At 36.9% G+C, this 22,907-nt stretch overlaps 1 protein-coding gene across 2 annotated transcripts in view; it reads left to right on the top strand.

Moving 5' to 3' along the window:
• SLC16A7 (solute carrier family 16 member 7) overlaps positions 1-20,779 on the top strand; it is an 82,879-nt gene extending 62,100 nt beyond the window's left edge. For both annotated transcript variants that reach the window (XM_055808426.1, XM_005242081.3), the window contains exons 3-5: positions 10,883-11,026; positions 12,614-13,426; positions 15,999-20,779. In XM_055808426.1, coding sequence (XP_055664401.1) covers positions 10,883-11,026; positions 12,614-13,426; positions 15,999-16,270 — 1,229 coding nt within the window. In that variant the 3' untranslated portion in view covers positions 16,271-20,779. The remainder of the gene's footprint in view (positions 1-10,882; positions 11,027-12,613; positions 13,427-15,998) is intronic.
• Positions 20,780-22,907: the final 2,128 nt, after the last annotated feature.

Below are 22,907 nucleotides of genomic sequence, written 5' to 3'. Positions count from 1 at the left end.
CTCTAGTCCAGGCAAAACAGAAACGCCATAAATACCTTTGCCCAGATTCCTTGTAATATATTCCTTTTCCACTGCTTAAGTCCCAGGCTTCCTCTGCTAATTTTTTATGATTCTTTCACTCCTTACTTGGTCATATTAACATATGAAATATTGTTTTCATAAAGGAAGGCATACTTCTCCCCTCATTAAAGGAAGTCATCATGTTTTTATTGGTAAAAGTCCATGGAAAGTGTATTTGTCAGCCCAGCCCACAAAAGAAATGGCATGTGACTATACATAGGAAATGTCTAAATATTTGAATGACCCATCAGGTAAAGCTTTTCCCATTGTAGATGCAAATCTAGAAGTGTCAACTTGATGACAAATTCAACTCCGATGACAAAAAGTATATGAGGTGGGTATGGGAATATGCAAAAATAAACTGACATCTGCTCAGGTAATGTACAGACTAAAAAAAAAATGCATCTGGCTGCTCTTTCAGTTCTGTTGAAGAGAGTGTCAGGCATGCACATTTTGCTGTAAAAGGCTAGAGAGAAACAAGGGAAAAAGAATAAGGAGAGAAGAGATTAGAACTCATTCTTCAATTATTGATTAATCAGTAAATATTTTATTGAAGATTATTATTTCTAAAAAGCAGTTAAATGTAGGTTGCCTGAAGTTTAAGTAACCTGGAAGATGCTGTAATCTGAACCTGTGGGACACTTTTAGAGTTCTGGACCGTTTCACTAAGTTGTCTACAAAGGTTCCGCGTCCTCTGGGGTCTAATAAAGGCTACTGCGGTGGGCACAGCTGAAATAAAGAAATGCTTTGAAAGATAAATAAATCTTGTTAATATTGTTGATCAAGAGGCTAATCATTTGATAACTTCTGGCTTTTCGACATTCTACTTTTGATTTTTTCTTCATGCTTATAGCCATTATACAGTTTGTATTGCATTTAGTCTTTTTGACTGGGAAGAGGAAATGTTTAGTGTTACATTTACATATCATTCTATAATTAAACAGATTTTCTCAGTATACATACATGTTATTTTTTCACTTGTCTGAAAACAGGAAAAGAAAACACAAATGAATTCCCCCAAAGTTTCTCACTTTTAATTGACAACTGAATAATCATGTCCGTTATGTGTCCGTCATGTTGTGTGTTCCCCCACCCCCTACCCCCACCCCCCAGTTTCTCAGTCTCCCCTTTTTCAAAATACTGGGAAAAATGCAAATTATGTACCAGGTATGATCCCATTAATATTCTACATTGTCTGCACTTACTCTGAATACCTTAGGTGCCAAAACCTAATGAGAACACTCAGTTCCCATTTTATATATCTTTGAAACACAAATTCCCTTCCCTCTCTTATTTCCTTTTCCCTTTTCTTCCCCTCCCTCTTCCCTTTCCCTCCTTATGTCTCTCTTCTCATCCCTCTAGTATGTTTTTAACTAAATATTATGAAAATACATTTACCTTATGCAGTTCTTCAGACATGATCTAATTTATGGGCTGTAAAGGAATTTGGGAAATTCCCACTCTTAAGCTTCTAATTATTACCATTGAAAGTCACATATGCATTTTATTGGATATTATTAAAATACAATTATAATGGAAATAATGATAAAATAATGTTATAGAAAGTTGTGGGGTTTTTTTATAAAGTACATTTTAAGCTTAATGATACATATGTGTTAAGTAGCAAATGCATTTGGAAATAATTTTACAATCTTATTGACAATGACCTAAATATGATGACTTCTCAGGACACTTCCAAGTTATAAATACATCCAGATTTATACTTCTCATTACATATATTCTGAATATGTAGATGAGATTTAATGATCCACTCATGATCCATAATTCACAGTTAGTGGTTCATGGAAACATCATAGGCAGCAGATTGAGTATTTGCAGTTTGAAGTTTAATTATACAGTGCAAAATGGAGACCAGAATGTAATATATTAAAGGAGCAACTAGGAAGAAGCATGTCTTGTGCTTTCTCTGAAATTACATATTATTGCCTGTAATAATATATAAGAAATCATTTCCAAGTTGGGTGAGATAATAGTACTCTGGAAGAAAACAAATAAACTGTAGGATGATCTGCAGGGTAAAAATGGGATGTTGTATGAGCAATTAGTAGAAGACAGAGAAATCCAAATGACAGTATTAACTGAAGTTGGCTGGATTTTTCACAATGAATTCATTATCTGAAAAATGTAATGATTTGAGTTGCAGAGAATATACCCTAAGTTCATAAAAACTACTAAATAGCCTGTGCAAGGTCTTTCCAAAGTGTTTGCTATGGTTTTTTGCTCTCTGTGATGTCTGCTAAGCTTCCAAATAACAAAGTATTGTTCTGCTTCCATGACAATTTAGATTCATGCCAACCTATGAAGTCCTGAGGAGTAAATTGCAGTTAAATACTAAGCGTTAAAAATTCATTGTCTTTTCTTCTGCAGGAAACTTTCATTTATTCTTCCAAGTATCTTGTATTTGACACTGAATTTTCTAACGTTCCTGTTGATACACTACATGACAGTTACTGCTTAAGGTACAAGCTGGTTGCATCAGTTTTCTGAGAAGAAAAGAACATTTTTCTGAGAAGACTGTTTGCAATGCACATATCATGTGCTGGTGCTGATGCTATTTCCAGCTGTCCCCATTACAGAGGCATGCAGGCCACTTTGTGAGAAATATGTGCCTGGTGTTAGAATGCCTCTATTTATATGCATCACTCTTACATAGGTGCTTTGATTTCATATCGTGACTAGCTTGTTCTCACCTTTCTTCTTTCATTTTTCTTGCCTTTTTCCAAATAGAAAGACTAATTTTTGCAAATATCTATGCATGAGCTTCACTTTACTGAGAGATACTGAAGGTAAATATACGGAAAGTTTTAAAAATGTTGAAATATTTTGCTGCATCTGACTTCATTTCACAATAAATGTGTCAGTGTTAAATGGGGGCAATTAATTTTGAGGCAACTTTATTTGTAGTGGGTGAATATGAATGTTTCTGAAAACTGGCAAGTGGTCAGCAACTCATAGAATTACACTCATTTCCCATTAAATATTATGAAGTTTCATATTGCTAATTTCAAAAGAAATGTCATAAATCATCATAAAGTCTTCTGCTTTGTGATCAAGCATTTTAGCCTTTCATGAAAAAAATGCTGTAGTGGAGCATGCAAAAGATAATTAATATAAAGCTTCAATATATATCCATGTAAATAATAATCAGCATGGCTTCTCCTTGATTAAAAACTGGGCAATTTTCCAACTTTGAAAAGTGCATAGATATAGAGTAATTTGCTAGCTTGAAGATGTTTTCTAAATTACATGGTCCCTAACTCCATATACATTTGCACCCTGACAAACAAGTAAAAAACCTGTAAGCCAAACAACAGCTTTAATTAAAATAGGCAATGCCCTTGGTTCATGTCTCTGATGAATCACTGGGGGGAAAAAAACCCCAAACCCACAAACAACAAAATGCCAAAACAGACCAAGGATCTTTAATTTCTACACAAAAGCAATATATTTAGTGCAAGCACCAGTGCCACTGATCACTTACTGTGTTTCTTCTGAACTTTTCAGGAAAAAGGCAGCCATAGTTGCACCAGGCATACATGTTCCTGACCTGAGCACATCAGTCCAAAATTATCAGATGCAGCTTTTTTGGACGGGGAACCATGAACAAGCAATCAGTGTGCTGAGACACTACCATCAGCCAGAGCCCTATGAATTACCCCACAGGACTGCCGTATTTTTTAAAAGTCCTAAGGAATATCTGAAGGTCCAGTTAATCCAAATAACAGATAAAAAACCAAAAGATAGATACTTAATAGAATTCAAGGATCCTTCAGGACACAAGTGAGAATGTGTAAATTCAGGATAATGGTGCTGAGGAAATGTAGTTAGAGGAGAGGAAGTGGTGAGCAAAGTGTGATGGATGGTTGAACACCTGACTGCTTACCCCCCAGCATGCTGGGCTTTCAGCTGCTGAGCTACCTTAATGCATAGGTTGGTGACGCTGACTCAGTGTTAGCCATTTCTTATCGGTGATATTTATTGCAAGAGTATTTTTTTCTCTTTGCTTTCTGTCAAGGTTACTGTATTATCTAGATTTATGGAATCAGTGCAGCCAGTTGTAGATATTATATGAAATGGAAAAATAAATACTGCCAAATGCATAGAGGAACTACAAATAAAGCTTTCCAATGATTGTTGAACTATGTTAACTTCATTGCTGTTACAGAAATGCATAGGATATGTCAGAAACACAGGTTACCATTCCCAGAAATGTGGTATAGAATCTACAACACAAAATAACACAAAAAATCTACAACAAAAAATAACACCCAAACAGTTGCATGACATTTTAGTATTTTCAAATTCATTGATACCTTTTTATATTTTTTTCTCTCTGTCATCTCTAAATTCTATCCAAGAGTAAAAGTATTTAGCGAAAGGTTTTTGAACTAGAGATAAGACTGTCACAAAAATACTCAGTTATTTTTAGCTCTGCTTGAGAAAAGCAGCATATTTTTGAAGTGTTTTCCAACTTAATTAACAGGTTTTAAAGGTGATTAATTTTGAGTTGCTTTTCCTCTGTAAGCCAGAGATGACATTCCAATAGTAGTAGTAAGTACTTGCTTAAAGCATTTATGGTTGAAGGAGTTGTTTTAAAGTGAAAGATAAGGCTCTGCTTTAGAAAAAATAGGGGATTCTTTGCCAAACAAAGCAAGTCAGCTCCTGCAAGTAGATCTTATATTTTGGGGGGAAAGAAAAAGAAAAAAAAAAACAGCAAAAGAAAAAAACACCTCTGACTGATATTAGCAAGTAGGTTATCCTGATGATAGTTCTTGCAGCTCCTCGGGTTTTTCCAGCTTTGTAGGAAACAGAAATAAAAAATAAAGCTGGACTAGAAAGATAGCTGCATTGACTCTGCAGAGCAGATGGCTGCAAATGTCATTGTGTTTCAGTCACTTGACTTGACAGTATGCAATCTCCAATATTGCATTAGTGCAACTTGAAATATTATTGCGTTTATTTTCAACTTCTTTCAGCCATTCACTTTATTTAAATAAATGTCATATTGTTCAAACTGAGTCATTTCAGGTTGCTTTGGATCAATGACACTATGAACACTGTATGGCATTGTCAATATATGTTTAAGGAATTATCTTTATATTAGGAAGGTTCATCTCTAGTTCCATACTAAAAGTAATGCAGGTAGCAAAGTAAAAAGCATAAATACATTGGCTGTATGTGAAACAAGTTACAGATGTGAATGATCTTTGATTACATCACTGTATTATAGCAGTGAGAAATCACACCAGAATGAATAAATTAAATACTGAAACCTAGATTACATACTTTGCAAAGACACTTTCATTCCTCCAGTGAATACAAAGAATAGACCCAAAGATAACTTTATTTTGGACATAAAAGACAATTACGGCAGCTTGATACTGCTACAGACCAATCCCTAGTATTGTAACCATTCTAACTAGTTATTATACTTTTAAGTTGCTGAACATTTTTTCATGCCTCACAGAAAGTGGTGTCTATTTATGGGAGAACTCTAAAGTAATTTTTTTTTCTTTTGTTCAGTTTGGTAAGAAAAAAACTGATGGAAAAGAGAAAAGGCAGCAAGAATTCTGGTGTCCTAGATTCTTTTCCTCTTTTAAATTAATGGAGTGTACCTAATACATTAGATCTTATAAATGTTATTCTACTTGAGAGATGAGCAAGATGTGCATTTTATGCCAAATAAATCTTCCTTTATTCTATTTCATGGCCTTAAAACTAATCTGCCTGTACTATTACCTCAAGGTATTATGAAGTGGAAATACTGTTATCTGGTTTGCATCCTTTAAGCTTTTAAGAGATACCAGATATGAAGACTCAGATCATTTTTTGAAGTTTATGTTTTCTTTAGGGCTGAAAAAAGCAAATAAATGGACAGATATGTGTATATGAGTGTGTGTGTATCTCTGAGAATGTAACTGTAAGAGAAAGAATATTAATTTTAGAGTGTATAGTTTGAGTCCTCTATTCATTTCCACAAAAATAACAAGCAGTATATTTCTTTAAAAAGAAACTTTAGTGTTCAAGTTATGTTTAAACCATATTAGCAAAATAAACATCTTTCAAGGGGAAAAAAGGTGATTATTTCTTCAAACATCTGCCTTTTGAATCTACTTATTGTTCACTAATGTAGTCTTTTTTATTGCTTTTCATTTACAACAGTATGCCTTAGCAGAAGATGAGGATTTAAATGGTGATAGAAAAGATAAACTTGAAAGTGAGAGGAAAATATGGTTTATTGCTACTTTTCTTATTACAAGAAGTAATCTATCTCATGTGTATACAATACGTTTCTTCTGAGAAATCCTGGTATTCACTGAACACCAGAAAAAGCACCTTTGTCCTCACATTTTACACAATACAGATGTGCAAGTGAATGTTCTGCTGAGCGGTCAAAACAGAACGTAGACATCACATTATTATAGATTTTGTATAAAACATCATAAACAGCTCCCAGATGCATGAGCCAGTGTCTGCTTACATAGCTGAAATGACTTTTGCCATCTTTCCTTTGACATATGACAAACAATGTGAAAAGCTGCTATTTTTTGTGTTCTTCTAAGTCATTTGTGTCCTGCTGCACAGGCCTTCCTGAAACTGTTCTTCGGTGGCATCAGTTACAGTTGCTGCCTTATTCCTTCTCACATTCTGGTCATTTGCCTCAAACAGACAGATATAAAACAAAAATACAGCCAGGAGACTGTTAGCATATTACGATAATGGTCTTAAATTTGGTTTAGGGAGTGTATAGTCTTATGTGGCTGATGGTTTGTAGGTGCTAAGGGAGAGATCAGATTAAATATTCTTGTGGGCTTCCTGACTTAACATCTGTTATGTAGTTACTTCAGGCTTCATGAAAGTAGACTCAGAGATCCAGCAGTCCTTTAGTGCATTAATGTGCATTAATGTATAATGTGATTTTGGTAGTGTTACAGTGCTAAAACGGCATAATCTTCCTTCTACTAAAAAGAAAAAAACTGCAAGAAATATAGATACGTGCTGGCATGTGAGCATTGCTTAAATAATTGTGGAAGCTGTTAGATGTGAAATGAAATTTGTGTATGGCTATAAAATGTGTGATGATAGACAAACAGCTGGGATTTATGTAGATTCATATACTTCAAGGTATGAATATGCATTATTTCATGAGACTCCAAAACCAGGTGTATACGCAGATGTCACAAGAAAATGTTTAAATTACTCATTAGATTGGAAAGGTTCCTGGGTAACTTAGGGAGTAAGCTTAAACTAACTTTATGGCTTATAGAACAATTAGTATTTCCCACATGCACAAATTTTAAATCAAAATATTGGAATGTACTAAAAGAAAACCCAAAATTAAATGGAAATATGATGGAAAATGCACATCATTAATTTGAGAAAAAACGTCTCAAAGAGACTATTAGGTTTAAAGGAATTTTAAGTTTATAATCCATTCCAGCTTTAGGTCATTTGAAAGTACAGAGCTTAGACCCATCAGACAGTTTTGTCTTTCCTCTGGTGTCTTCATCCACTGCCTACCTAAATTAATACATCCATATTTGACCTCAACTAACAGGTCTTGTAGGTGGGGCTAACATTACCTGCTTTGATCTGAAAAGCTGTAATTTACAGTCCTGGCCTAAGCACCACAGTTAAGATCTGCAAAGATGCTGTTTTCTTATTCCTGATAAGGAACTCTCTGCAAAATTATTTCCCTCAAAGGAGAGGGAAACTTGCCATTTCTGGACAACCTCTAAAAAGGCAACCAACCAAACACTGAAAACAAACATCTCCCCCAAATCCCTAAACAAACAAGTATCTGGCTCATTTTTCTGTCCTACAGAAGGAAGGAAGGATTGACGGAAAAGTATTAAAGAATATTAATATTATAGTCAGTACTCTTTAGGGGTGAATGTTACAGCAGAGCTCATCTTTGTCCTTGACTGTCGTTGCAAAACATTGTCAGTGCTGTGCAATGCTGTCTTTTTGATCCATAATTTTATTTACAATGCTAACAATATAGCGATATTGCACAACAATATTTTTTAATGCCATTCCTCAATTTCCAGCACTTGATAGCCTGCTATGTGTGGATTTACCTCATCTTTTTCATTTAGTTTCACACCTATCCTTCTGGCCTTTCAAGCTGTCTTTGTTTAATGAGAAAAGAAACAGATTGCTAACAGGTCTATCCACATCATAACTGAAGCATTTATGTAAGGGTAAAACTCAAGTTGCCTGTAGTGAATAAATCTGTAAATAATATGGTCAAATATTTCCCTGCTACGATGCCTCTTTGCTACATTTTTTCTAAGGATCAGCAAAGGAACATTTTAAGTATGACTACAGCAAGGCAACAGTTATTACAGCGGTAACTTGCAGGTAGGTCAGAATGATAAGAAATACTAAACATATTTTTCATTTACAGTTTTGTAAATACATCCCTCTCATCATGGGAAGAAGAACTTGCAATAATTTTAGGAATCTGTATTTTTTTATCTTTGATGTAAAATACTGTTTTGTGTTTAGCCTTTACAACTTCTTTTTTTTTCCAGAAAATTGACTTGGTTTTATTTATTTTCAAAAATAAAAATATTACTTGATATTAGGATGAAACTTTTTGCTTGAGTTAAGCAAAAAGTTCCAGTAAAAAGGTGGTTTTTTTTTTAACTAGAGAAAATATTTGTATTGTTCCTGTATTTCAAAAGGGCTTTCTTTTTAAGTGAAACATGAGCCAAATACTGATTGTCCAAACATAGCTCTATAAATAGCAAAATCATGATTTAAGTTATTCTTCAGCATAGTTATGAGAGCACAAGTCTATTAAGACAGGAGAAGTAAGCATGATATATTTGCAAAGTGCTTGGAGTGCAATTTGTTCGTTCTTCATGTCTCACTGCTTTCTCCGTATGGTCTCAAAGGAGAAAGCCCACCTTGTCACAGTTCTGCTCAGTGGTCCCCCCAGATGGAAGTTAAGAAGTGTTAGTTATCTCATAATATAGGCTGTCAGTGAAATGTTTTAGTGCTTCATATGTGATTTAAAGTCTGTTACTAAATCTCTGGGCTGTTGTATATTTGGTGGGCCATTCCATGCTATGGGTGTTTAAGTGTGTTGGGTTTAATACATGGTTATGCTTAAGCTGCAGTTCAGTGAGCAGCAGAGCCTGATGTCCTATGCTTATGTCCGTAAGATGAGACCTAATGCCTTCAGCCTGAGCATCCTTTACCTTCTCGGTAAAATAGCCACCCTGTTTATCTTCTATGCCCCCACCTATCTGGAATGGTACAGCTGCCTGGGCAAGAAGATAGATTGCTTTTAGTGGTGACAAGCTGGGTGTACTGGCCATGTTTGTGCTGCCTGGACAGGGAGCCTGAAGGAGCTTCCCTAGACTCCTTGGGACCCAAGCTGTTTAATCAGTGCACAAACCATAAGATCTAAACATCACTCAAATCTTTGCTTTTCAGTCAAGTTAACTTCAAACTGACCTCTGGATTCATGAGCCATTAGAAACAGACAGGTAGGCAGAGGGCAACACTATTGCAGGAGCTTATTTCTGTCAGCTAAAAACTGATCATTTGGCATATGCTTAAGACTTTTGATATGTAAGTAGCAAATAACATTTACATTACATCCATAATAATACTTTAATACATTTAAGGTGATTCAAAAAGTGGGGTCTAAGCTAACACTGTACCTATGAAAACACACTTTTAAATTTGATTGAATTTGGCTTTTTCACATTATGGGATTTCTTGGATTTATTCCTTTAGATATTTATAAAAATTAAAGACTTTAAACTGTTACCAGTACAGTGAATGATTTGCAGTGGAATCAGATACAGAGCTTGGCGTTCCACTTTATGCCAGGTGCCTGCTTTACCTTGAGTTTGAATTTTTTTGCTTCTTATTATAATTGTTTACTGGGTTTTGTTTTTTGGTTTGGGGGGGGGGGGGTTAATTGGATAAGTTTAGTTATTGCAAAAGCAAGACTATTTGTAATGGTCTGGGCCAAATATAGTGCATTCAGATGGTATGCAGGTTTACCTAAAGAGCTTTGACAACCTCTTAATCTTGATATGTAGCATCACCGTCTATTCTAGTCATGGTCATTTAAAAAAACATATAATGCATGTCACGCTAAATTGCACACTAGCTGTTTGTTTAGTATGGCTGTAATTACACCATAAACTGAATTGCAGTTGAAACTGAAAAATGGACCTGTAGCAATATTTTCAAAGTTTATAGGTCTTTATGCTAAACCACATCTTAGGTTTTCCCAGACAACCTATAGTCATCTTACTACCCATTAACGCTCCTTTCTGGATGAGGTAAGGAAAAACGAGCCTCAGGGGCCAGAGATTTACATTCTGATTTGATGATACTTTAAAGCCTATGTGTAGTTTTAAGTAGGGGTCCAGTAAATGCTACAATATTAAGGTCAGTTATTAGTTTGCTTGCCTGGAGATTTCTCCTGCTCTGTGAAGTGTTTTGTTATCTGCCTCATACTTGAAATTCTTCAGTCTTTGCACTTTCAAAACTTCCATTGACCAATCTCAGTATTGATTGCTTGTGAACTGTAACAATCGCTCTTGCTTGTCTGATGTCTTTAATCTTTGTATCCAGTTCCATGTCATGGAGGCAATATATCTACATCCAGGCTCGTGTATCTGCAGACTCACAGGGGATGTTTGTGAGACAAATTGCTGTGGAAACAGCTAAACGTTTTCCAAGATGGAGGAGGAACACATTCCAACATATCATAAATACGAAACATGTATGATGGAGTTACCCGTTAATGTATTTTCTTTTTTCCCAACAGGTCCCATAAGCAGCATTTTGGTGAACAAATATGGTAGCCGGCCTGTGATGATAGCAGGTGGTATCTTGTGTTCATTTGGAATGATTGCTTCCTCTTTCTGCAATAGCGTCCTGGAACTTTATCTATGTATTGGTGTCGTTGGAGGTAAGAGTCCTGGTCAAAAGGTATTAATATATTATGTTATATTATGTTATATTATTTCTAATACTGTTCTACCATTGAGCCTTACTGGTCAAGAACCCACTGTGCAAGGCACTGTACAAATACAAGCCAAGAAGGTAGCAAGATCAGTTCATTTCAGCTATCTGAACTATCAAATCGTTTAAATTAGCTGGTATGATGTTAAATTATTTCATAGGGTATTTCAGGAACAACCGATAATTTCATTCAATAAATGCTGTATGTATGTATTGTTCCACACAGCACTGTAATTATGGTATAAAAATTGATTGGCTCATGACAGCACCTATTACAGTCATTTTGTAGATGTAGAATGTAGAAATTCACATTCCTTCTTTCAGCTTTCAATCGTTGCACGTCAAACAGAGTGGCAGAGGCTAGCAGAAATCTAGTGAAAACATGAAAGCTAGTGCCAGCTTTCTGTAGGTTCGTACATACGTTTACTTTCAGTTCAATAGGTTTCTGTTTGAAATCCCCAGGGCCAATCCCCAAATAAAATTATTCATAATCATCCATCAGAGGCCTGGATATTGCCTCAGGCAATGAACTAATGTGATCATTAAGCCAGTAAATTAAATAGCCTTCTTCTATCAAAAGTTGTGGGTTTGTTTTTTTTTTTAAACTACATCCTCAGAATAAGGAAGGCAAGTGAGGTGAAATATTGGCAGGTAGTAAATGAATAAGGTAATACTTGTTCTTATATTCAAGCTTATCTTTCTTTATGTTGGGACTAAAGGACTCTGTCTTCGTTCAGTGATTATTTCTTAATGCTCTTATTTTTCACATCCTAAACCTGGGGTCTACCGAAAGAGTAAAGTCACAGTCCAGGAATGAGCCTATCTTGTCCCCTGTGCCATCCAGCAGATGTGTAGCTATGCAGACTTTATTGCCTAGATGTCTTAATACAGAGAGAAGGCCTAGAGGTTCAGCTTATACACTCGGCTGATGTGGATTGGTGCTCTGCTCCCATGCATGTCCTCTACAACTCTTCCACCTTTAGCAGTGACTTCCATACTTGTGGAAGTGTAGCTGAATGTGTCGCAAAACAGTTAGCCATTTTAAGCTCCACATTTGTACACAAGTTTGATCTTAAATAGAGCTGGAAGTAAGAAACGAGGATATTTATGCATTTAAATACACCCTGCATTCATTGTAGCTGAAGTGACATTATGTTACTTTTGTGAAATGAGCCAAGAGAGAATTGCATTATAACTTAGTAAATTTAAAAGTGGTGAGTCAAGGCAGTGACACCATCATTCCTCTGTGATTCCCCTGTCACTATCACTGCTGAAATACAGTAAGGAGTTTTGGCTTTTAATCTTTTATTGCAGTGCTATAGGGGAAATGGCAGAATGCCACCACGACACAATCTTGGCATGAACACGCATAGGCAGCAATGAAGCTGTCTTTCATTCTCTGATGCTGGTTGGTTTCTGTCTTTATTGGGAATCACTGGAATAGACACTGGTCATTTAAAAATAACTTGAAAGAGGTGTGATGTGTTTTTCAGTGCATGACCTGCAATAATACTGTCTTTTATGTGTTTTTTAGGTCTGGGTTTAGCATTCAATTTACAGCCTGCCTTGACCATGATTGGCAAGTACTTCTATAAGAAGCGTCCCATTGCTAACGGACTGGCCATGGCTGGAAGTCCAGTGTTTCTGAGCACATTGGCACCTCTCAACCAATTCCTCTTTAATGTGTTTGGCTGGAAAGGAAGCTTTCTCATTCTGGGAGGACTTCTTTTGAACTGTTGTGTGGCTGGGTCACTTATGAGACCTGTTGGACCGAAAACAGTCCCGCCTATAAAAAAAGATGTTGAAAAAGGCACAGGAGATTCTCCCTTGCACAAAAACAACAAGAAGTCTTTTTGGCAAACCATGAATAAATACCTAGATCTTTCCCTCTTCAAACACAGAGGGTTTCTGATTTATTTGTCTGGGAATGTCATTATGTTTATCGGTTTCTTTGCTCCAATAGTATTCTTGGCTCCTTATGCCAAGCACAAGGGAATTGATGAATATTCTGCTGCATTTTTGCTGTCTATCTTAGCTTTTGTAGACATGTTTGCTAGGCCTTCAATGGGACTCGTAGCAAACTCCAAGTTTATCCGGCCAAAGATTCAGTACTTTTTCAGTTTCGCTGTCTTGTATAATGGCGTCTGTCATATTTTGTGCCCTCTGGCAACAAATTACACTGGCTTGGTGATATATGCTGTATTTTTTGGGTTTGCATTTGGAATGGTTAGCAGCGTTCTTTTTGAGACATTGATGGACCTCGTTGGGGCTGCCAGATTTTCCAGTGCAGTTGGACTTGTCACCATCGTGGAATGTTGCCCTGTGCTCATAGGTCCTCCTCTAGGAGGTAAGAACCTCTTTTATACTGTTTTTTTCAGGCATTACAGCATAATCTTGCAATTTAGCGTTGCATTAATATAAACATTGTTCTTAATGTTATTTAATGTTTTCACTGTGACTAGGGACATACTGTAGCAGTAGTGTACCACATCTGTTATCTTTCGGCTTTACAGCTGCAGATCCACATGAAAATATAAAGGCATATATTGCATGCATGTGCAATAGATAGATTAAGAGTGTATCTCTACTGGCACATAAATCCAGGTGATAAATACATGTTTTCCTGATAGCACATAGTGCTAACTTTTCAACCTTGATTTACATGTATTCAGTTCCAATTTGCTCATTGCCAACATAGTTGTTACTCTCTTGAATTGATTGAATCCTCTAGTAGTTTTGTGGAGATCTCACAGATCTTCTAACTAGATTTCTCTAAACTAGTGGCAGCTAGAGGAGCACACACTTAAGTTTAAAATAGCAACTTTAGTTTGTATAAACAGAGAGGATTGGCATTTCTAGAAAAAAGAAGCCAGCAGGGAGGTACTAGAAAGGACAGGGACATGCTCAGCAGCCTAGGCAGAGTGCACACATGGTGGGATGCCAGCATGGTGCTGTGGAGTGTTGTCCCCTGGCATAATTTCACACCACTGCCCTGCTCTCCGCCAGTCCTTTAGCCTGTTTCTATAGCAAACATAATGTGTAAGGCAATTCAAGAGTGTGAACTGGCTGAAAGATGATAATGTTACCAACTTTATTCTTTTGAGTGTAAGGGGAGCTTAAAGGGAGCCTATGTGTATACCTTAGACTATATTCATAACTTTTGGGCTTCTAGCACCAAAAATTTTGAAGAGTCTTATCTAAAGTGTTTTCTGTTTACTAGAATTTAGTCACTATTTAGTAATGTTAAAGTGTTTTCTGTTTACTAGAATTTAGTCACTATTTAGTAATGTTGTTAGTAAGTTTTGTAGTTTTAAGGTTTCTGATGATACAAGAAACTAAAGAAATAGATGGTCAAATATTATTGAAAAGTACTGGTTAAGAGAGTGTGTATGTGTGTTGCAGTGTAAGCCCAACTTGTGAACATATACTATACCCACGGGATAAACAGTGCCACAGAAGTCAGCAAGATTATGTGTGTCTAAAAAACATTTATACATATCAAAGTATTTTGAGGATTATTGTCAGTATTTCTATAAACAGCATTGTTGCGTGAAATTTTGAATATGGCTAAACAATTCCACTCACTTAAGTACAATAATATTTGTTAAAGTAAATTTTTAATAGTCCTCAAGATAGTCAGTGTTTCTCTCATCTTTTAACATAAAAATTCCTTTTGGTAATGGTAGAACACAACAGATTCTCACGCAGCCTCTTGCTATGCCACCTAGTGGGCGGACTGAGCCGGTGACTGCTGGAGCCCAGCCTTTTCGGTCAGGTTCTAAAATCAATGTTAGTATTAACTCTAAAGATATTAAATTTAATATTTATGGGGCAATAGCACACGAAACTATTTATTTTTCAGTATATTAGCTTTTCAGGAGTTTTGAAAAGTATGTGTTTGTGCTATAACTCTATGAAAAATTGATTTATCTTATATTATGCTGAAGTAATTTTAATGCAGAATTTCATTTTTAATCATCAGTTTTATGAGTCTGCTCATTGAGAAAAAACAGTAAATTGTACTTTTTACGCTAATAGGTGAATTATACGCTTGCAGTGCTATTTGAGTTTTTCCTAATACTAGGCTTGTGAAATAAAGACTAAAATAATTTGATGGCTTGTAAATGTGTATCAGCTGAATAGGCTGACATTATGGCTTCAACCCAGTAAAAGCATCTAAATGCATACAAAATTGAAGTGTGCAGGCTATCCTGTGGATTCCAATGCTAGTGTAGCAGTATTCAGAGCTAAATACTTGGATACGTGCAGATGTTGATTTGGGAGTTGGGAAAATCTGGGAAGAATGGCTCATAAAGTGGAAGAACAGTTATATTTTATTTTCCTTGTCATGACCCAACTAATCTCAGAGGTGTGGATGTAATTTTTAGGTACAGGTTTCATAGTTTAAAACTCAGCAGTTGAGTATGATAGCTTGAAGGGACAAACCTTTCTATCTCTTTCACCAGTCACAGGAAAGTAAAAATTGCAAAGTTGATGTACAATGACAGCAGCATAAAAAGACACATACCTCTTCATCCTATTGTCTGTATGCAGCCTCTGTGAGTGTCAGTCATTCCAAAACAATAGGAAACAAAATTAGGAGGAAAATAAAATAAAAAGGCAATGAAATAATGAAAATTAAACAACTAAAAAAATGTCTGTCATTATTCATTAAGCTTTACTTACATTGTTCTTCAATATTTTATCACTGTCAGTGATTCCAATGACAATTGCTACTTTGACAGGTTTTGTTAGAGTTCTGATATATATGTTAGACAATTTGAACATGTTGAAATGCTTTGCTGCTCCAACTCCAAAACCAAGCAATATATAGATATTTCTCCTAGGAAAGCATCTGGATTGTATTGGGCATCCTATTTTAAAGATGTTTTTTCTCTCTTCTTGTCTTTGTATTTCAGGTTGGTTGGTAGATGTTACTGGTGAATATCAGTACATGTATTTCGTCTGCGGAGTGATTGTGATTGTGGCCAGTATCTGGTTATTCATTGGCAATACCATTAACTACAGGCTTTTGGCAAAAGAAAAGAAGTTAGAAGATGAGAAGCAGAAAGCACAGAAGAATGCTGACTCAAAGGAAGCCGAACCATTAACAAACAATGAGAACGAAGATGCTGCCAGCAGAGCTGATAAAGCTCTTGAAGATCCTTCAGAAAGAGAAACCAATATTTAATCTGCAGTATAGCTCAGAAGGCAACATTTATGACTTCCATTAGAAATATGTCTTCAAGACACAGGCCAGGTTTTTTTTGGTAATAATGATCAGTCACAATATTGGATGGGAACAGATTTTTGCCCTGTGGCAAGACTCTTAGTTAAATTACTATCTACAGTTTATTTATTTCAGTGATACAAAATTGAGATTAAAGAGGTACTGACTCCATGCAAATGAGTCCATCAGACTATGACTGGACAATCAAGAGTCAGGTAAACCAGACAATAAAGCCTTCCAATAACAGTTTTGTTTAAAATATGTATCTAATGCAAAAGTATCTCCTAGACTTATTTAGGAAGATACTTTGCTTTCTTTAGAATATTGTTAAAGTCTGTTGAAATCATCTGCCCAAACTGTATTTACCACTAATATTAAAAAGAATATAAGCTCAAAGATTTTTTGAAAAGAGACAGAGTACCTGAGTGAAGCACACTGAAACTTTTTTCTCTTTTGTATGCCCACTAGATCAAAAAGATACATTATGCCTGTATAAACAATTATAATATGGATGTAAAAATTAAGGTTAGGAGACGAACAATTGGTGGGCACGATCTCTAAAATACAATAAACAGCTGAATTACAATATATTCCAGAAGTTGTTTCCTCCTGTGATAGCTGACTACATTGTATTTCAACGTACATTTGAATCCAAAGTATGTTCAGACTTTGCTAATTCAAACAGAGCTAAAATCTGTCTGTATATAAAAGGATTTAAACCCAAGATTTACATTGCTAACAAGAGTGGCAATTAGGTGTTTTGCTTTTTTTTTTTTTTCATTATGTAGTCCTGTATGGCTGAAGGGTCTGCACTGGACTGTGAAACTTTCTTCCTAAAGGGACTAGACTCAGAACCTGCTGATGTTAAAAGGATGCTTACCCTTGGCTTTTGTGGCCCAAATCAGTTTGGTTTATTGGCGCGTCATTAGTTGTTTGATGGTCTGCTGGGAGGATATTTAAGGTCTAACTTCAGGTATTTGCAGACAGGTAACTGTACCAGTTCTCAGCTCCCTTTCCCAAGTATTCAGTGAAAAGCTACTTCCTTTTTCTAATGCCAGTTTGAGCAAAAATGCTGCAAGGCACATTGACAGTGCCAGTCTGGAAGCTTTGTATTGACATATCATTTTTGTGCAGGATATTTGGTCTTGTGTCTACAGTTTCACACAGACACTCCTATCAATTAAAATGTACACAACTGTTCCTCTTCCTTTAGGCAAAAGGAAGCAGAAGTCTACAATTTGACTTTACAGAAATCATTTAGCATTGCACTTGAAAGCTAGAAATGCAAGCTTCTGAAGGTATTAAGTGAAAATATTTCTGTTCTGTTTGTAGGTGAGGAAATGTGTTATTTGTTTCAGAGAGATGCCTGCAAATGACTCAGAAATTGTGAAAATTAAGGGTCTGATTCATAAAACATTTATGCACTGTTTATGGAGGATACACGTACACTCAATTCCAGGAAAAGAATGTAATTCTTTTTAGTTCTCTTTTAAATCGCAAAAAGTTGCAAGTATATTGGACAGACAGCTAGCTGTGTTAAACACACTTTGAAGCACCAATAATGAAGAAAAAATTAATAGTAAAATAAACAGACACAGGAGTGCTTTTAAGAAAGCCATTTCTTAATAGTAATGTTTGATATTACTATATCCACTCTTCTAAAAAAATTCTGGCAGAGCTTGCTTCTGTTTTGCTGGGTTATCATCTTACATACTATGAAGTTCCACAGTAATGCCGAACTTTTTCATTATCTCAGCACTGTTTTGGAGGAGAAGCATCATGAATCTACTCACAGCATGGTACAGAAATTAATACCTACTTTTTACCTAATTATATGCAGGAAAACCAAATGTCTTCTACAAGTCCTGTAGCATATAGGCATATCAGCAACAAAATATGTGCATTTCAGAGTCTGGGGAGGAAATATGGGTTACATGCTCAGATCTGAGCAGTGAACTGTGTAAAGGAGAATGATTTAGTCCTACTAAAATCACAGTTCCTCGTTCAGCCCCCAGCTTCAGAGAAGTAATAAATACATTGCACCTCCTTCCAAATGTAGCCCTGCCAGCACCCCATGAGGTAAAAACATTGCTTGGTTTTTAGCTATACAGACAGAGTGAATTCAGTATCTATGAAGTACAGCCAGAAAGTGATGAGGAATTTCATAGACACCAAGTTTTCATAGAGTGTGGAATATCAGTTAGAAATACTGGATTGTAAACGATGAACTGAAATTTTATCCAAAGAGTAGTCCTCAGGAACATCACTCTTCTCCTGACAGCAAGTGGTAGAAAGGCAGAGATTATTTGAAAAGAGATGATTATAGAGGCTGAACCAAAATTACGGAGGCAAAATTCTCGGTGCTTATTATCTCTTTGCAAAAACCATCATGATTAAGAATACAGGGTAGAAGACAAGTGTCAACTTTTGACTTAAGTCTGGTAAAATTTGCTGTTGTGTAAATAAAGGACTTGGAAAAAAGATGATAAAAGGCTCTCAGGAAACATGCAGGCAACTTTGCTGTTGTATGCAGGATCACAGAATACAATGCAACATGGCATAGGAGATAAGGGAAGAACAAGGTTCCTTGAGCCTTAGACACACCTAACCACAAGTAACAAAAAATTTTATTACTATCTCAGAGGAAGTAAAAATTTATATAAACACAACCTTCTACAGAGACACCATACTTCCATCTCTGGTCAATTACGTTAAAAAATAATAGGAATGAAAGAGCTGCTTCAGCACCACTCACCAATATGCAATTTTTAATCCCATAAGGGAAAATGATACAGCAGGCAACTGGAGCAATATAAGGTAGCAACTGAATCAAGTGAAACATTTCCTTACACCTCTTTCATTACTTTTCCTCTTAATACTAGCAACAAAATCAAAACCGTCAGAATACTCTTGATATTACTGAATGTTAAAGAAGTTAAAATCCGGAGATGAATGAAGAAAATTGGAACCATATGCAAAAACTGCCTGAAATTAAAAAGCTGTATGTTCCAAATAACAGGTCCTAAAGAGGCAATTGCCTTCTATAGGTAGCTCTTATTTCTAAAAGTAATAATAATAGCAAATTACCTTGAATCAATTCTGTAATGAGCAGCAAAGTAGCAAAATGAGTATAACTTGCCTTCATACCCCTGAATATCACTCTGCACTGAGCTATAATTTGTACTGCAAGTCATTTCATCATTACATTTTTGCTTTCAGGATAAGACCTGGGTATATACCATCTCTCTAAATTCCCTTGGTTTCTTTTAATTACCTCACCCCAGTCTGGACCACTGTAGGGTCAGGACTAAGAGATGGCCCTGACTTACAAGGATGAAATGTACTCTCAAACTTCAAGACATACCACATGCATCTTTTATGCACTATGGAGTCTGTAGTCTCTGTCAATCAGTGCAAGCAAATCCTTAATTGGTCTTAATCTCATTTATACTCATGTATACTTCATCCTTTTCATTTCTCTGCACAATATTGATCAGTCAATAAAAACAATGCCAAAACCTTAAAATTAGTAGGAAAGGAGATTACATTAATAATATTTTTCCTATTTAACATCCAGGTTAAATTTCATGTAGTTTCAGAGTACACATCCGGATACTTTTATTTTGACATCGTACTCTTCTCTGGTAGCTGGAGAGGTTTTTTGTATTGCCCTTTCCAACTCCAGAGAAAGACTTCTCACCAGTAATTCCCAGTACTTTTTCAACAACATGTCGAAAGTTCACCCCTCCTGCCTCTCCTCATTGAACTGTGGTTGCAACCATTGCCAGTTCTGTATTTCCATTAAGTTCATAAAAGCATATTTTTATATGAATTCCTGTAGCATAACTAGTAAGACTACAATCCCTTTATTTCAGGAGTGTGATTTCTGAACTGTTTTGACAGAGTTAGAGAAGGTCTTATTTTATTTTCAAAGAATTTGTTTTGTTTTATTTGGTTGGGTTTTTTAAATTATGTTGTCCTTATGAGAGAAAGTTCAACTTTACTTACTGCTGAAGTGAATGGAAGCAATTTCACTGACATCATGATTCAAAATTCACATGAATTTTAATGGTCTTTTTGCATATCAGCATCTAGTGCGCTTAAAAAACATTTGGCAGTCTCTACATAATTGTTCCTCCCAGAGAACTCTCATTCCTCTTGAAGATCCCCCACCCGCCACCCCATTATTCATTTTGATGTAAGACACATAATTTGGACCTGGAATGCTGTGACTCTTAAATACTTACTTGTCATACTCTCCTGAAATTCCTAAGCAACATTTTTCTCTTGTTACTTTCAGGCCTGGATGGTTGTATTAGTAGGGAGGTAATGCTCAGATATATAATAATCTACAGATACCACATACAGCCATAACTGGGGCAGCCATCAGGATTTCAGTAAACAAAGCCAGTGACCATTTCTATAGGTGAACATTCTGTAACTGATACTGACAATTTTGCCTATAAATAATATAAATCGAGGCAAATTTTCTTAGTTTCTTTATAGATTACTATTTTTCTATTCACATGAGAGGAATATAAAGGGGATTTTAAAACACTTATTTTCAGAGGTGACATAGCAATTTTAACAAGGCACTCTGGATTTATTTTGGGGGGGTGTGCTTTTCCGATATTGTGCATATATATGTATTGAAAGCGTTTGCATGAATTAGCCTTTTGATCATTATTTGCATAAGCTTTGCTATATAATTTCAACATAATTTCATAGAATCATGGAACAATTTGCATTGGAAAGGACCTTAAAGTTCATCTAGTTCCAACCCCCCTGCCATGGGCAGGGACACCTTCCACTGGGCCAAGTTGCTCCAAGTTCCATCCAGCCTGGCCTTGAACACTTCCAGGAATGGGATATCCACAGCTGCTCTGGGCAACCTGTTTCAGTGCCTCACCACCCTCATAGTAAAGAATTTTTTCCTAATATCTAAAGAAATCTACCCTCTTTCAGCTTAAAGCCATGCCCCCTTGTTCCACCACTACATGCCCTTGTAAAAAGTCCCTCTTCAGCTTTCTTGTAGGCCGCTTTTAGGTACTGGAAGGCTGCTGTTAGGTCTCCCCAGGGCCTTCTTTTCTTCAGGCTGAACAACACCAACTCTTAGTGTGTCTTCATAGGAGAGGTGCTCCAGCCTTCTCCAGCCCTCTCACAATCTTTGTGGCCATTGGACTTGCTCCAACAGGTCCATGTCTTTCATATATTGGAGGCCCCAGAGCTGGACGCATTACTCCAGGTGGGGGTCTCACAAGAGCAGAGTAAAGGGGGAGAATCACCCTCCTTGACCTCCTGGACATGCTTCTTGTGATGCAGCTCAGGACACAGTTGGCTTCCTGGGCTCCAAGCGCACATTGCTGCGCCATGTTAAACTTCTCGTACACCAACACCCCCAAGTCCTTCTCCTCAGGGCTGCTCTCAATCCATTCTTGGCTCAGCCTGTATTTGCGCTTGGGATTGCCCTGACCCACATGCTGGACCTTGCACTTGGCCTTGTTGAACTTCATGAGGTCCACACGGGCCCACTTCTCAAGCCTGTCAAAGTCCCTCTGAAAGGCACCCCTTCCCTCCAGCGTGTCTACAGCTTGGTGTAGTCAGCAAATTTGCTGAGGATGCGCACAATCCCAGTGTCCATGTCACTGATGAAGATGTTAAACAGCACCAGTCCCAGTACTGACCCCTGAGGAATGTCACTTGTCACTGGTCTCCACTTGGACATCAAGTCATTGATGGCAACCCTGTGAATGCAACCATCCAGCCAATTCCTTATCCACTGAGCAGTCCATCTGCCAAATCCATGTCTTTCCAGTTTAGAGACAAAGATGTCCTCCAGGACAGTGTCAAATGCTTTGCACAAGTCCAGACAGATGACATCAATTGCTCTTCTCTTATCCACCAACGCTGTAACCCCATTGTAGAAGGCCACCACATTTGTCAGGCATGATTCACCCTTAGTGAAGCCATGTTGCCTGTCACCAATCACCTCCATAGTTTCCACGTGCCTTACCATAGTTTCCAGGAGGATCAGCTCCACAACCTTGCTGGGCACAGGGGTGAGACTGACTGTCCTGGAGTTTCCCAGGTCTTCCTTATTTCCCTTTTTAAAAATTGAGATTATATTTCCCATTTTGCAGTGAGTGGCAACTTCACCAGACTGCCACGACTTCTCAAATAGGATAGATAGTGCCCTAGCCTCTTCTTTTGCCAGTTCCCTCAGGACCCATGGATGCATCTCCTCAGGTCTCTTGGACTTGTGTACCTTCAGGTTCCTTAGATGGTCTGGATTATAGTCTTCTACAGTGGGCAGTTACTCATTCTGCCAGTCCCTGCCTTTGCCTTCTGTGACATGGGTGGTGTATCTGGAGCACCTGCCAGTGGAGACTGATGCGAAAATGTCATTGAGTACCTCAGCCTTCTCCATGTCCCGGGTAACCAGGTCTCCCGTTTCCTTCCAGAGAGGGCCCACATTTTCCTTACTCTTCCTTTTATCACTGACATACCTGTAGAAACTTTTCTTGTTGTCCTTGACATCCCTGGCTAGATTTAATTATATCAAGGCTTTAGCTTTCCTAACCTGATTCATGATCCCTCG

This window comes from Falco peregrinus, chromosome 6 (assembly GCF_023634155.1).
Source record: "Falco peregrinus isolate bFalPer1 chromosome 6, bFalPer1.pri, whole genome shotgun sequence".
NCBI classification, from domain to species: Eukaryota; Metazoa; Chordata; class Aves; order Falconiformes; family Falconidae; genus Falco; species Falco peregrinus.
This window is presented reverse-complemented; position numbering and strand designations above follow the sequence as displayed.